A 16,709-nucleotide genomic window follows, 5' to 3' on the forward strand; every position below is an offset into this window, starting at 1 on the left:
ACTTTCATGTCTTAAATTGCTATCATCATTTCATTGCTTTCATATTCTTCATTAAGTCACTTCTTCATATCATCTTAATGGTATTTTAACATATTCATGACTGCTATTTTAAAGTCCTTGTTTGCTTTGACTAAAGAGCAGTAGTAGGTTTGCTGCCTTCTGGAGGAGACATAGCCTATTGGCTGCTTGTGTTTGTGTTTTTGCACAAGGCCTCTGGAGTTAGGATGTTTGAGGTGTTTCTTGGTGTAGATAGGTGGTCTTGTCTCAGTTGGGTAGGTATTCCATTCTTTGATGTCTTTTGCCCAGTCTAAGTCCAAGCCAAGTGTGCCAGCTGTGGGGTCCATGCATTCCAGCTAAATGTGATGGCTTTGACATCCCTCATAGATTAGAGGTGTTCTGCTGGTTGTCTGGGAGTAACAGTGGAATGGAGCTAGCCTAGAAGGCTGAAAGGGGTAATGATCTTGAAAAGATAGTCGAGTCCTGGATCTGCAAGAAGACCCTGAGTCCCAAAGGGATGTGAACTGGGAGGAAGGGCTCCCGTTGTGGTCAGGCTGCAGCAGGACTAAAGGTAAGTGTAGAGAGATCAAAAATGGAGGATAGGAAGGAAAATGTTGGTCCCATACCTGGTTCTCAACCTAGTGTGGTAGCTGGGGTTCCAGGTCAGTGGAGTCACAAAGGAATGGAGATAGGTGGACTAGAAGAGGAGGCTGAAAGGGGTTACCAGGTAGAACTACGGTGGGGGGTGGCGGCTGTGTCCAGACTGGAAGGCAGTGTCCCTAGGAGATGGACTTACTTTTACAATCTTGAGTGACATTCTAACTGAATGTTAGGCATTAAATTCTAAGGCTTTGCTTGATTGTTTTTGTAGTATTCCATTGACTGACTCTTCGACTTAGGTATTTCCGACCTCTGTTCTTAATTTTGATAGCATTGAAGTTGTCCAACAATGTGCTAAAACCTATACGCCACTGACTGGAATCTACCAAATCTTACAATGTCATGAACCCATGGGTTTAGTGGGTAGAGCTGAACTACTGTATTGACTTTGTTATGCAATTTAACTTCATGTCTTTGAATTTCAGAGCTTTAAAATCTGTAGATTTGACAGCCATTCAGCCCTCAGATGATACATATCAATCAGAAAACGAGGACAACTGTTTAACACCCTCAAGTAAGAACAATTTATAACACTGACATTTTACTTGCTCAGAATTTGCTTCTAGTTAGAGTACCGTGTTTCCCTTTCATGTTTAGATGGCATCAGTGTCTACCAAAGCTTTAAGTGGGTTTAAATACGAGTTTAATTTTGGTCTTTCCATGTGCTACTTATCAGTGTATTGTCAAGTATGTACTTTACCCTAATTTTTAGTAATGGCAAAGCCATTTCTTGAAAGCAAAAACAAAACAACATTCTCTATTCTTTATGAATTGCCTTCCTGGTTTTTGTCAACAGAGTGTGGGTTATTTCAGCTCTCTTTGCTCTGCTGGTTTGTCAGTCTTTAGTCAGTACCACAGCTTCTTAACTAGGCCTTGAAGTCATCTGGTAATAAATACACTAACATTCTCATCCTTCGCGCTCTTAACCATTATTCTAAATTCCTTTCATTCCGCTTCAAAGAAAAAAAAGACATTTCTATCACAGTTTTCTGTATAATTTCTGTTAGTCTCCTGTTGAATCTGCAAATAAGTTGGGGGGGGGAGGAGCTTTCAACATTTAGGCTTTCTTCAGTTTCTCTTAGTGGTGCTCTATGGTTTTTAATTTTGCATTGTTTCTGAATTATATTTTATAGAACTACATATTATGTGATTCCTTTACTCTTTCTGTAGGCTCCAGTTCAGACTTAGTTTCCCTATACGAGGTAGAAAGTTGCCAACAACTCTGTGCTACAGGTAAGACCTTTTCCAGTATAGTAACACCTGTCATTGCATTTCCCAGCCAATCCCTTCAGGCCAATAAGTGACAGTAGAGTCTCATGTGGACAATCAGTGTTTGTATTTAGCTTTTGTTCTTTGCCTGTTCCTACAGTGGTATAAGAAAGAACCCGTACATGTGCATTTCTCTATATAGAATATGAATATGTATTTTAAATTATGTACTATTAAAGTTTGTAACACTTATAGCAGTAGGTTTGTTTTTAACTGAATGGTATAAATTCTACTCTGACATTAATTTCAATAAAATTACATACTATGTTTAACACTGTACACATAAACTCTTTAGCCTGGCCTCCCAAAGTTTAATATTGACAATGGTAGTAGTCTCCATGGCAAAATTGCGTGATCAGAATCTCAGAGTGAGAAAAATCCATTCGTACCTAAATGAATGCTTATTCAGCAAAATAAGTAGCTGCCCTTCTCAAGTCGGTGTCATAGGGTAAACTTAAATAGACTAGAGATCATTTGATGATGAAGTCTGGACACATGAAAGGTAAATGTGAAATGCCTAGGATTAGAGCAGAAAGCCAAAAGACAGCTGTGATAAGAAAATATCAGATAATCCCATAATAGGGTCAAGTCTGCGTTAATTATTTTAAACAGGCACAGTAGCAATGTGAACAAAAGAAATTCTTCTCCTGAAACACTGATATGTTTGGGGGAATCAGGGCATGATATGTGGAAACAGTTCTCTGCGATTCAGTAACAACGTAGACACTGGGGGAGAGAGAGAAAGGTAGACCCAGAGGCTAGAGTAAACGTGCCAGTGTATAATTATTGGTGAGTCTTTTTAAAGAATATTCAGGGGCTCTTTACATTCTCATGGTTTCTTTTTTTTTTTTCTTGAAGTTTAAAAGTAGGACAAAATCTAAAACTTGTAACATTATCTCAGCATGTGAAGTATGTCCTTTTACTTGACGTTGGTCAGGCCTGCTCAGCAGGGAAGTGTTTCTCTGAGTGCTGAGCCATTTACCACATGAAGGGGATGGCTGTGAGGGGTTTGGTTCATTAAAGCTGTGAACAGAAATGATTCACCTGGATACCTGAGGCTTGTAAGGCTATGCTAAGAGGGAAGTGTCAAGGCTGAGTCATTCCTGCTACACAGCTCATTCTGGCCATCTGAAACCTTCTGTTGTTTTATTTCCCGGTCATCTGTTCTCGGTCTTTCTCTTCTGTCGTGGTTCTAAGCGCTTCCCCTCTTCTCCATCCTCCTCCTCCTCCTCCACCATCTCCGCTTTCTGCCTACACAGTGAATCCCTTCACCTTCAAACACCACATCATGAGTAACCCTTTCCACTCCCACATTCTGGCTCTTTAATAAATGAGAGTTAATGTAGGCTCTGTTTTTTAACAATTAAACTTTATTATACAACCCAACTAGCTTACACAAGAGGGAAAAAAAAAGGTTAAAGGGAAAAAAGAGTGAACCTTCCGGTATCCGTTCCACAGGACGGGTCCTTAAGTGTCTCTGGCCTGTGTGCTGGTCCAGCCTGTTTGCTGATCCACGTGCGCTCAAGCCCGGTCTAAACCTGCTGCTAAATAAAATCTTAATTTGGGAACATGTTGCTCAAGAGCCCATCTAACAATGAATGTTTAATGAGCGTGTTTGTTATGTCTCTTGATCAAATACCAGTTAGAAAGTTAGATGTTGCCTGGCAAATATAGTTTAAGACACTGGCAGTGAGCAGTTCTACACTTTACACAGGTTCCAGACATTTTTCTCAGTGAAGGAAACCTCACTGATGCCCATAACTTAGAATTTCCTGGGAATTTCTATTAGTCCTATATGGAAGTACTTACACATCTGCTATATAAGTAAATATGACTTGCCTCAGTAACACTGCACCAGGGTACCCATTGAGTGTCTGCTTCCATGGCCCTAGGTGCACATCTGGAAACCGTGGGACCACAGCTGAGGTTAATTTGATTTTATAGTATGTATTTCCCTTAGGGAAACGCATGCTGAACATACCTAAGACCCCATACTTGCTCTGATTTAATGTTAAAATCTGTTACAGTGCTTACAGATCACCATTATTTAGAGACAATACCGTTGTGCGCCATTTTGAAGCAAAGAGCTCCTCAACAATATCGAATCAGAGCAAAATTAAGATCATATAAGCCCAGACAGCTTTTCCAGTCTGTTAAACTGCTTTGTCCTAAGTGTCACTCATTGTAAGTATTTTCTAAAATTAAAATAGTTTTTATGTCATATTGTTTGTATATATGCCTACCCATATGCTTGTGTGTATATATGGTTTTAAGTCTTAAGAAATGAGTAAATAACAGTTTAATTTGTAGTATTTTAAAGAATGCTAATAACTTAAAGGGAAAGTGCTAAATTACTATGAATATAGTCCTTTGAGTCATTAGTGATAATAAAAAGAATAGATGTTTTCATGTGTGAAATCCAATGTTTAGTAGCTTTGATAGACACAAGTCAAAATGTCCTGTCCTGCTTATTGACTGTAATGCCTTCATTCCAAACACCAATTATCATGTGAATGTATAAATATATAGGAATTTCTTATTCTTATTAATATATATTCATTTCAAAACTTGTTTAGATAGTTTTAAGTCCTCTGTATCGTCCTAAGGCAATGTACCACAGTCCCTCAAAATACAGCATGGTAGTGCACAAACATGCACATTGGAATAGTGTGCATCAGGCTTTCACATATTTTTATGTTTTGTTTATTATTTGTTAATATCTTTCTAGAGTAATGTACACATGCTGTTTTGCCTCACAAAATTTCAGGCTGTATTGTTTGAGGACAAAGTTAATCATTAAAGGCATTTAATAAAAACTGAGGGAATCCCAGTTGTGATTAAACTGTATTATGAAGAATTTAGGCAGTTTGTGCAACACGACCAGATTATATTTCAAGATTAAAGCTATGCTGGAATGTCCTTCTAGACAAATAAAGCATCTTAGGAAGTGTAAGAGATTGCCTAAAGTTACATACCCAGCTGGTAACAGGGTCAGGATAAGCACTTTAGCCTCTTACTGCCAAAGCCATGCCATTTTCTGCGTGGTAAAATGTGACTAGTACAAAATACAAATTGAAGATAAATGAGCTAATAACACTTTAAAGTAGGTGCCCTGTGACAGTGAGAGTAACTGGGGCAAAGACATGGCTTCTTGTAAAGGATAATAGGTTGACACTAGGAGTAAACGTAAGGCACTCTGGACTCCACACTGGCCAGAGAGGTGGGTTGACAGGTGAAGCTGCCTCCTGCCGAGACTGATGACCTGTGTTAAGTCCTTGTGACCAACATGGTAGGAGACTGTCTTCTGACCTCTACACGTGCACCATGGCATATATGTGTACCCACGCAGGCACAAATCTCTCTGTGATTATGGCATGCCATGCATATTTACTCTCACAATGTTAAACACCTGTCGAATGAAATCTCTTACATCTGAAAAGTGAATTATCTCCTAAATTAAGAAAAGAGCTGGTTTAATCTGCATGTAAAATAGTGTTTAAATTTAGCCTTAGACTATTTTATGTGTGTAAGTGTTTTGCCTACATATGTGCATAGGCACCATGTATTTATCTGGCACCCACAAAGTTCAGTACTGGAGTTACAGATGTTTGTAAGTCACCACGTGGAGGTTGGGAAATGAGTGTAGGTTCTCTGCAAGTGCTTTTAACCACTAAGTTGTCTCTTCATCCACTAAAATAGTTTTTTTCCAGTAATTTATTGAATTGGAAATTTTGAGAACGCACCTACAGTGTTTGCTGGTACTTTGTTATCAATCATTTTAGACAAGAAGTTCCAAATGATGAAAATGTGGATAAAATTTTACAAGATGCTTCAACTAAAGCCCCAGATAGCAAGCTGCAACATACATTATTGTATGACTCAGAAGTCTGGGCCACGGAAGGCCAAGGCGGGCGGCAGGTGGCTGTCCATTTTGTGAAAAATGATGGCATTCTTCCCCTCTCAAGTGAATGTCTAATTTTGATAGAAGGTAAGACACTTGCTGTTGGGGATTTCAAATGTTGTTTTGTGCATGTTTTTCTTGTTAGTGTTAACTATATCTGATATGCACCCTATGAAGTACAAATACTGTTGATGCAAACATCTCAAAACAGTGTGTTAAGATTCAAATATGTATGTGCACACATATCTACTGGAATTGGACTTTCAAATTATGGATTAAACTCACATTTATCAAACTTGCTGGATTCTTGACTGCAAGCTCATCAGCTCTGAGTATACCTGTTAACATTAAATTGGCTTATTGCTTAGGTGAAGCTGGCCGTGTCTTAGCCGCTGATGTGTCATGGTTGGATCATAACACCAGGATGCAAATCCTCAACTACATATACCTAAGTTGGCAACTCTTAAGAGAGTGGAATTGTGCTATTTATTCCTGTGCTTATTAAATCTAATTCTTATATGAAGGTTCATTTTTTTTCCTTGTCATGCAAAATTTAAATTTTCTTCTAAGTTTGTAACTCCTTTTTCTGTGCATTTCTTACGTAGCACATGCCATGTCACACGTGTTGCTGACATCCTGCATCTGGCTCTGGTTCTCTGTGGGCTCTTGAAGAATTTCTTTCTTTTTTCCAACAGGAGGACGGCTCTGTGAGATCTCTAAACTGTCGAGCACGTTTCACAGTGTGATCCCTGTGAGGTCCGGCCCTGAGGACCTGGAGGTCCTGGATCTTGCAGCACCATTCCTCGTAAGAGGAAAGGTGTGTCACTATGGGTGTGTGCTCCTCTGGGGGGATCTGGGAATTATAACTGCCTCTATTCCTTCTCCAGCTACTCTGTGCTCAGTTGATTCTTGTTTGTACCAGTTCCTGCTTATAGACAGCTATGAATATGACTGTGGTACGTAGCTATACCAAGCTGTAATGATTGTAGTACAGATTGGTACATGTTCAGCAAACTGTTCTGTGGATTTTGAGAACTTTGGGGTTTGATCTTTTTGAGTCTGGCGGTGCGTGGTGCAACATTCATGTGCTAGCGAGTGACGACAAGCTAAAGCTCTCCGTGGATGACTGGACTGTCAGAGTGATCAGCTGTGGCCTGAGTCCTGTATTCAATCAGTTAAATGTATTCATGCCACTCTGGGATAAGTTTTAGAGCTTCCGTACTCACATTTCTAGAGCTCTAAATACTCTGTGTGCAACATATAAGGCTTAAAACATTTTGTTTCTTCCACAAGAATTGAGGTGCTGGCTAAGAGGACATTTTAGAGTTAGAAAGAATGAGTTCAAGAACTGCTGAGCCAGCACCTTGTTGGGTTTCTGCCACTGGATACTGCTAGAGAGTTTGAAATCTATGGATTCTGACCTGGAAACATAATAAAAAGCACCCTACAGTTCTGATGAAACATTCGCCTTGGAAACTCTGTCATCCTGTTCCTCTCTCACTCTCCCATGACTTCTAAATGTGTAACACTTGTTTGTTTTCATGGACCTTAAGTTTGATTTTCACTAAAGAACTATTTCCTGTCCCCCTGCCACCAAATGACAGGGAATACTTTTTATTCCGTTATTTTTTATTACTGTTTTATTGCTGTTAGTGAAGAAACACCTATATATTTGATGATTCCATAATAAACTTGAAAGCAGTTACCCAATTTTCCCAGTTCGTAAATTACAGGGACTCTTGAGTTCCAACTTTTATTCAGATATATTTTCTTACTGCATCTCATGTACATTTGGTTATGTGTAATGAAATTAAATTACTCATTTAAATATAGTGACATCACGAGGGCATGTTATACTAAATGACTTCAAGTTTGAGTAATTGTCTTGGTTCAGATGTTCTTATATTTCCGACTGTAACTGACTCGCAGGCATTATACACAATGCCTCTGAATGTGTACTCTCCGAAAACATTAATTTAACTGAAATCTTCCTTGTCTTCAGCGTTCATTCAGAATAACTTGTTCTTATTGACTGTATTTTTGTAAGACTGTTAGATATTGCTCATAGAACCATAAATTCAAAGATTTCCTCCAACATCTCTCCTGTGTCTTTTTGTTTTAACAGGTAAGAAAATTGCCAACTGAATGAATTAATGATTTAGACCAATTCCTGGTTCTCAACTTTTAAGTTATTTATTCTGAAGCTCCTTTTTTTTTTTTTTTTTTTTTTTTTTTTATTTTTTTTAGTCTCTGTTCTATCACTATGAAGAGACATTATGACCAATGTAGCTTCTAAAAGAAAGCATTTAATTGGGGACCTGGTTATAGTTTTAGAGTGTTAGTCCATGACCACCATGGCAGGGATCATGGCACCACATAGGCAGTAGCTGAGAACACTAACTGAGAGCTCACATCTTTAACCACAAGTAGGGAGTAGATAAAGTTAACTGGGTCTTTTGAAACCTTAAATCCCACCCCCAGTGACACACTTCCACTAACAAGACCACACCACCTAATCCTTCCCAAACAGTTTCACCAGTCAGAGAACAAATATTAAAACATATAAGCCTCCGAGGACCCTCCTTATTGAAACCGCAACACTCATAATATCTTTTACTGCTTTTCTGTACTAAGTTAAGCATAATGCTCTTGAAATTAGCACTACACAATATAGACAGTGACGTGCTCTCTGTTTAATAGTACTTTCTAAAACTGTCTGTACTTGAACAAGATGTAAATTAATTTGAACATATTTAAACATTTAACATTTTTTCTTACTTCTTTCAGATGTAAACAGTGCTCAAACTTGAAGCCCATACAAAACCTAAGTACCGTTACTAATAGAAGACTATGGATTCCTTCCTCTGTAGCAGAAGGTGAGCTAGACTTTTGTATTCTAAAATTTTAATTCTGTTATCTCACTGCTTTTTATTTCGATATTTGTGAATGCTTATGATAAAACTAGCTTAACTTTTCTTAAGGGAAGCGGATTTGCTACCGCTGCAATTTAAAAAAGAGGAATATTTAAAGTACTTGCTTCATTTCCAAGCATTATAATCATAATCATAACCATATTTCAACACTTGACTCCCTCTTTTCCGTTTAATGATTGGTCACAAATGCAAATCCTGAGAGAACCTTTATGATTCGTGCTTGTATTGGAGCAGGTGCTGAGATGGCTGTTACTGCCTTTCAAGTTCTTAACCAGCACAGCTGAGACGCTGTCTGTTGCACACATGACTGGTTTTAGCCTTTGTTTTTAGCTTCCAGGAGCAGACTGTTTGTAAGGCATGCACTTAAAGCTTGTCGTCTTAACTTTTAGACAGTCCGTAATAGTGAAGCCATGTTCTGTCTACTAGAATTAACATTTTGCATTTTTATGTCCGTTTCCTCTGTAAGGACAATGCTCTTTGTGTGTCTCACGATGTCTTTTGTTCCTACAGTGAGTCTGTATTTTCAAGCCAAATACTCTTCTGTCTTTTGTTATTTTCTTGCACTCCTGACTTCTCTGTCTCAAGACATGTCCACTTTGCCAATGTTTTCTCACAGCGTGCCCTTCATAACCATTGACAGCTGTAGGCTGTAGGTTTAGTTTGGGCAACTAAAAATTTAGTGAGAATTCTTATTTTCATGAAACTGTATACCCAGTTTCTTTCCCCTAGACTGAAATTTTGTTTCTTAAACATGTATATGTGTGCTGCTTGTGAGTGAGTGAGAGTGTGTGTGTGTGTGTGTGTGTGTGTCTGTGTGTGTCTGTGTCTATGTTATGTACTTTGGGCCAGTGAGAGCCCATATTACTTTGTATGAGCTTCTGTTGAGCTGTGCAGTGCTGTTTCATGTCCACCATAGTTTTATAATTCATCCTTCTTAGGATTGCTTCAGTATAACTATTGAGACCTCCTGAAACTCCATTCCCATCCTACTGCTTCTGCATACTAAAATTGTGTCTGTACCCAACTTATTTAGCTGACTTGCCTCCTTAATTAACCTTCCTAATGGAATGTGGACTGCGTGAATAGAAGGTACTAAAACATTCCATGTATCTATGCAGTGTCTTCAACTCCTGAAAGGGAAGAGTTTTGCTTTAATTGCAAATTCTCATGTGTTTTGATATCTCCAATTTATCATTCTTCCTCATCCTGGCTACTTATGGAACCCCAGACACTGGCATGTTTGTTCTTTCAATCAGATTATATCTCTAATAAAAATAATAATAATGAGAGGATACTATGATCATAATACTGAAGGGGGATAAACTTAAACAGTAAACTGTGTGTTGCTTTCTTTCATATTCTGTCATTTTATGTTTTTTTCATATAATTAACATGTAATGAGTTACATTCTATTATCACTTGGTATGATTTTTATCAAGTATTAGGAGACAATTCCTTAATATCATGAGGCCACCCCTTCCTAAATATGATGGAATGTTCCAAAGCGATTCTGTTGTGTGTGTTCCATAGACTGATTCTCGGGGAGAAAGTGTTCTTTCTGTTGTAAATATTCTCAGTAAACATGACCTGCTACTAGAGTAAAACACTCTTGATTTTAACTTATAGAAAGTCTAGTACCCTGGAATAATTTGCTTTTTCCCCCTCACTAGTTCTGGGCATTGTACCTCTACAGTATGTGTTTGTTATGACGTTCACGTTTGATGATGGAACAGGAGTATTGGAAGTTTACCTCAAGGATTCTGTAAGTAACAGACCTGGGAAAGATACTTAACTAAAGTTGATGTTTAAAGTCTATAATATTCATTTTACTTAGTTCTACTTCACTGGACATTATGGGGTCCCTTTTACCTGAAAACTCAGTTTCTTTTTGTTTTGTTCTTAAAACAACTTAAAATAACTTAGAATATAAAAATACAGCCACACGAATCTAAAACTGTGTGTATTTCTGTAGCTTTTGATTATCTATTTATAAACCAAAAAATTTAAAAACATGAAGTTGAGGAATCAAAATCTGAAGACGCGTTATCCCCGCCATTCAGGGCAAAAGGGCAGCTGTAGAGCCACAGTGTTGTCACCTCGCTGTGCTGTGTAAGCTTCTATAGGGTCGTCTAAAAGGAAAGGGAGTTACTCGATAAATAGATGTGTGTCATTGTGTGTACTATGGAGAAGCCCCAAAGGCCCCTGTTGTTTCTGACACTAGTGGCTGTAAGCTGAGAGGTCCTTCAGGCTGGCCTTAGCCTTGATACTCACAAGCTTCCCCTCCCCGCAGAAAGCCGACAGCATTGCTTTTCGTGCACCATGTATAACAGTGTGTGTGGAGTGCCGCCAGCTGGGGAAGTTGGACCAAGGCCAGGGAGTCTCAACCTGCCCAAGGTTGATGTTGTGGTAGTGACTCCAACCCTAAAATTACGGTGTTGCTACTTCACAGCTGTAACTGTGTACCCGATACACAAGATGTCTGAAATGCAACCTGTGTGAAATGGTCATTTGACCCCCAAAGGGGTTGTTGTGAGCCATAAGTTGGGAACCACTGACCTAGGCCAGGATGCACTTTCATCACATAAGTTGTCATAAGGTATTCCATGTAGCCGATTGCTCTCCTCCTGAGGTCAAGCTCATGCTAACTACCCTAAATTTCCCAAGCTCAGAGGACATCGTTACACTTTCCAGAGTGACCCATAGCTCCAGCAAACAGTCAAGTCACTGGCCCTCACAAGGAATGGCATCCTAAAAAAAGGCTAAAGAGGAAGACCGCCATTCTGCTAGGGTGAGACAGGTTTTAGGGTTTGGTCTTTATTTATTTATTTATTTAACTTAAATAAATTGGAAAACAGCCCAAGTTAAGGTTAAATGATTTTTTTTCCCTGGTCTGGACAGTTTATCTAGTCACTTATTAAATGATCATTTACTGGGCAGGTGCTATGTGCAGTGTATATGTTGATAATAGAGAGCTAGCAGGCCAATAAAAATCTCTTCTCTAAAATTATAAAATACAAGGGGAGAGAAATGAAATAAATTTTCTTTACTTTCGTGTTATATTCTTTCATACTTAACACTAGACTTATTTTCCTGGGTATACAAGTTTCATCAGCCTTGCTACGTGCTCTTGCTATGTGTGTGTAAATCTCCAAGCTCTTTTAGAATTAAAGTGAGGGACAGGGTTTTAGCTTAGACCAGTATTCCAGCTTATAAATTCTACAACTTCAATAAACTGATGTAGGGTAGGTCATGTTAGCAATTTTTTAATTTTTTTTACTGAGATTCTGTACATTAAAGATTTTCACATAATGAGTATTTCCTTCGTTGGTCAACATTTTTAGGAGAAATTTTTCCAGATCCCAGCATCAGATATCCTCACTGATGATGACCTTCAGAGGAATCTGGAAAGGATCATGAATGCGATTTGTCCTCCAGGAACAAAAATTGGTAGGGAGTATTTCAAAGGTGCTTCTTTCTCTTTCCGGACAAAGCCCCCAGAGTGTATGTACTCCATGGACTGGATGGACGGAAGCCAACTGAGTCCATGGGAGTTACTAAGTCTGACCAGTACCTATCCGTGTCTTGATGAAGTAGTAGCAGCAGAGGTAAAATAAATATAAATGAAGGAGCTGTAAAATATTATGAAATAAACTTAAAGCATGGTAGTTTTGGTCACAGCACTTTTGACTGAGTTTGCACATAGAGCCTAGAGACATTGAGGCTGCAATTCTACCAGACAAATGCGCTTTGCACAAAACGCATGTCCTCAAATAAGCTGTGTTCACTGAATCTGACTCAGTGGATTTCTTCTTGTGTTAATGAGCTTCAGAATTTTTTTGTATATATTTTGAAATAGTGATGAACTTTAGCCATTTTTGCACAAACATTGGCTCATCCACTGATTTATGCCCGTTATAGCCACTGCCTCCAGGTCTTTCTCTGGCCAGCAGTTCTTTTCCACTGGAAGCTGCAGACCTAAATTATGTTAAGAAGTTTGATTCTTCTAGCAATGATTCTCGGTGACTCATCTCACCTGCGCCTGCTTCTCTGTCGCTGATGGGACTGTTAGCGGCTGCTCGTGATCAGGGTCTCTTCCTCAACAGTGGGGCTCCTCTGCACTGCAACATCAGTTCTTCAGAGATGAGAAATTTTTCTCATCTGGAGCAAAGATTAATTCAGATACATTCATTTGTTTTCAGTTTTAATTTGTTTTGGCTATTGCACTTACCATGCATAGATTTCCAGAAATAAAAGTCTCTAGGCTTGGTAACTTTTGAAATATACACATAAATTAATATGTGGATATAATTTATATTGTTAAAAATATATAATATATACTACGGTGATATTTCTTTACATAATATGTAATATGTTATATTATACATGTAACATTATATATCAAAAATAATATTATTTTATAAATATAATATATAGTTGGATATACACATGCACACATACACATATATAGTACAATGTATAGTTACACCAGCCATGCACAGGAGCTTCTTTGCCCTCAATGAGCTTGAGTGACATACCAGGTGTCTTGCAGACCTACTGGGATCTTCTGTTGGTGTTAGAAATGAGCCTGCCCTAGTTCTTGACAAATACCATGGTTGGCATTATTGCTGTCACCTGGATAGGTCACATAAAGGCTCCTGCTGATGTGATCTCAAGTTCAGGTTCCTGCTCTTTCTAGTCAATTAAGGAAAACACAGGGGAGGGCCCTAAGCAGTCAGTCAGCCCAAGAAGAAGAGCAAAAATTCTGTCAAGTGTTTTATAAATTTGTAATCTCTCTTATGTGAGGTTGGGAAAAAAATCTAATTGGTCAGCATTACTAGTTCTATGCTTGGTATAATGGCTGAATGCGATGCCTTCTTGGTCTGTAGATGCATACCCATGGCTGGAATGCCTCATCAAGTCCTACAACGTTGTAAATGGAACGGAGCATCGGATATGTTACCAGATATTTGACACCAAGGTTGCAGAAGACATCATCTAGTGCTGCTTGGTACAGTGTGTGTGTGTGTGTGTGTGTGTGTGTGTTTTGAGGGGTTCATAGTCTTGCAAAAGGCTATGACTGATTCACAGAAAGCATGTCTCTGTTTTTGAAGTACCGTTCCCAGTTTTACTATACCTTTAAATTTTTTATACAAAAAGGCATTGTATTGTTACTTATACCTTCTTGTGACTAAGTTAAAATGCCTTGTTGCTCAACGTGCACAAAGTGACAACTGGAGTTACAAAATAAAGCCATATTTTGTGTGGGAAAACTGTTTTAATGTCTTCCTTCAATTCCTTCTTGGGATCTGTGTTCTTACCGGACACTGGAAGTCCGTTTTCTACACATGAGATGCTTGCTTCTGTACTGTCTATCCACCATCCCTAGTTGGGCTTATTTTCATGTCCTGACTTTTTATACCAACAGTTGATGTTAATGTGGGTGTAAATAAATACACTATCTATTCTTGGCTGTCACTTATAAAAATCAGTGGTGGCACTTTTATTTTAATCTGTCTCATTTTACTTGAATTTTTAACAGAAGAATTGCTTAGTCAGTACTGAGGAAAGAAATCTTCCTGGGTGTTTACACAATGGGAATCTGGTTAACTGAGTTCTCATTGAACAAATGTTTGTCTGAGTGAGTCACAGTGTAGTAAAATGAGTACTTAAAGAGGTGTGGCAGAACCATTTTGTTTGCTGCTTATGCTGCCCACCTTAGGATGGTTCTATGGCTTTGAACCAGGTGGTGTATTTGATGTCCACTTCTCTCTATAAATGCTAGAAGTTATTCCTTCACAACCCAGCTAATGAAGTAGTGAGGTTTATGATTTTTCTGCTCCAGCTTTTTCAACAGCCTTATGTAAAAATATTCCTTTATGACAAGTATTGAATGTCAGCTTAGTAGAATAGTACGCTTTTTTACTCAACAGTATTTAGCAGGTTTAAAATCACTTTTCCACCAACATATCACATATGTACATATATACATTTGTTCACTTTCTAATAACTGAGAGAGAGCAGATATGTGCAACTTAAAATAAGTATATAAATAAATGCACACATTTCTACAATTTCATTGGTGGTCAAATAACATGATGAAGTTGGGCACTACAGTTTGAATCTTGAATATCCCTAAATAACGGTGAATTGAAGGCATGGTGACCCGCCCATGGCATGATTACAGGTTGTGAGAACCTTAAGGTTTGGGGGCCAAGGAAGGCAGTTAGTTTCTGGGTACCTGGGAAAGGAGTTTTGGGAGCCTTACTGCCTCATGTCTCACTCTGCTTCCTGCTGCCATGAGGCAAATGGGTCTCCTCTGCTTTCTGTTACCATAATGCACTATGGAGACACAGGCCCAAAACAAGGCCATGTGACCCTGGACTGGAAATTCTGAGACCATGGGCCAAAATTAAATGTTTCTTCTTTATAAATATTTTATTGCAGTAACTTGTCAAGAATGCTTATAGACCAGATGGTTGAATCTCTCTGCATACCAGGGTGCTGTGCTCAACTCTTCACACACATTTAAACCTGAGAACAACCAATTAATGAGAAATTTGAAGCCTTTTGCAAAAATGACTGTAGTACATTTATGTGTTTCTATGGGCTAGAGTCTTGTGTTGACTACTTGTAGGCTCCAACTTTTGCAGCCTACTTTATTTGGGGTTCTTTAAATGCTTATACCTCCCTTCCAACCCACCTAGCCTAGATAGAGAAAGGAGATTTAGGGCAACAGGACATGTAGACCTTGTTGAATTCAGTTCCTGGGAGCAATTCTCCTGGTGTAGTCAGCAGAATTTCAGCCGACCAGTAATTCCACCAAAGTTGCTGCTGGAACCTGGAACAACAGCCAGAGCTGGAGCCTCGAAGCCTTCACTTGGAGCAGTTCTCTCTTGAAGCATCTTGAAGCACAGTGATGGAACAGCCAAACAATACCAAAACGTTATTTCCAATTGTTTGTCTGCCTTTTCTCACATTGGTGTGCCTAAGGCTATTAAGACAGATAATGGTTCAGGGTATGTTAGCAAAGCTTTTCAAAAGTTTTGTGAGTCTTCCCCTATAAAGCATATTACAGGTATTCCTTATAATCCTCAAGGACAAGGAATGGTGAAGCGAGCTCACTCTACCATAAAAACCTATTTACAAAAAGTAAAGAAGAGGGAGCTGTGTCCTCAGTCATCTAAACATGCTTTGAGTCAATATTCTCTTTATTTTAAATATTTTATGGCTTGATGCCAAGGGGAATTCTGCAGCTGATTGGTTCTGGCCTACTAATACTCAGTCATCTTTTGCTAGAGTGACATGGAAGGATCCTTTAAGTGGAGAGTGGAATGGCCCCAATGTGGGGTTGAGGCTATGTCTTGTGTTTTCTCCCAGAACATGATGCTGCACGCTGGCTACCCGAAAGGCTTGTGTGTCAAGGGGTTGCTGGCATGGATGAGCCTGCTGAAGATCACAGAGTCGGAGATGAAGGTTTATCGGACATGGATTCCCAATCCTCATTTTCTTCAACCTGTTTCCTGGGATAATGTAGAGGTCTTGGTGTACCCATGAGGCAACCCCCTTGTGTACCTTGGGAATGTACTGGCCTGACTATACCTTGGAAACGGTGCTTCGCAGAGACTCCTCTGGAATACTTCCCTCCTGAAGCCTCATATAGGAGTGCTGCAAGCACCAGTGGTTATTCCAGTACAAGTCCTTTTCCACCCTCATGGTTGGAGTCAGCTTTATCTGCAGGACTGTGGAGAACTGAAAAAGGAAATTACCAGTCTTATGTTTGGAAGCTTGGAGCAGCCATGGGGGACGTGGCTGGACAGCCAGAAAAAAAGATTCTCTGCTCTGGAAAAATGGGTCTGTGATGGCTTGTGTTTATGCTCCTTATGTTCTGTTGAGTGGTAAAATCTCTGTTCTTACTTATTCCAATAATGGAAGTTATGGTGTCACCTGCC

General features: G+C 39.0%; 1 protein-coding gene across 1 annotated transcript in view; it reads left to right on the forward strand.

The window, feature by feature from the left end:
- Positions 1-13,797, forward strand: part of LOC127183684 (protection of telomeres protein 1-like) — a 28,191-nt gene extending 14,394 nt beyond the window's left edge. Inside the window, exons 5-13 of the mRNA XM_051139771.1 lie at positions 1,083-1,171; positions 1,828-1,890; positions 3,954-4,110; positions 5,709-5,914; positions 6,523-6,658; positions 8,615-8,703; positions 10,431-10,522; positions 12,102-12,207; positions 13,647-13,797. Coding sequence (XP_050995728.1) covers positions 1,083-1,171; positions 1,828-1,890; positions 3,954-4,110; positions 5,709-5,914; positions 6,523-6,658; positions 8,615-8,703; positions 10,431-10,522; positions 12,102-12,207; positions 13,647-13,759 — 1,051 coding nt within the window. The 3' untranslated portion in view covers positions 13,760-13,797. The remainder of the gene's footprint in view (positions 1-1,082; positions 1,172-1,827; positions 1,891-3,953; positions 4,111-5,708; positions 5,915-6,522; positions 6,659-8,614; positions 8,704-10,430; positions 10,523-12,101; positions 12,208-13,646) is intronic.
- The last annotated feature ends 2,912 nt before the right edge of the window (positions 13,798-16,709 follow it).

Source organism: Acomys russatus, chromosome 31, assembly GCF_903995435.1.
Source record: "Acomys russatus chromosome 31, mAcoRus1.1, whole genome shotgun sequence".
NCBI classification, from domain to species: domain Eukaryota; kingdom Metazoa; phylum Chordata; class Mammalia; order Rodentia; family Muridae; genus Acomys; species Acomys russatus.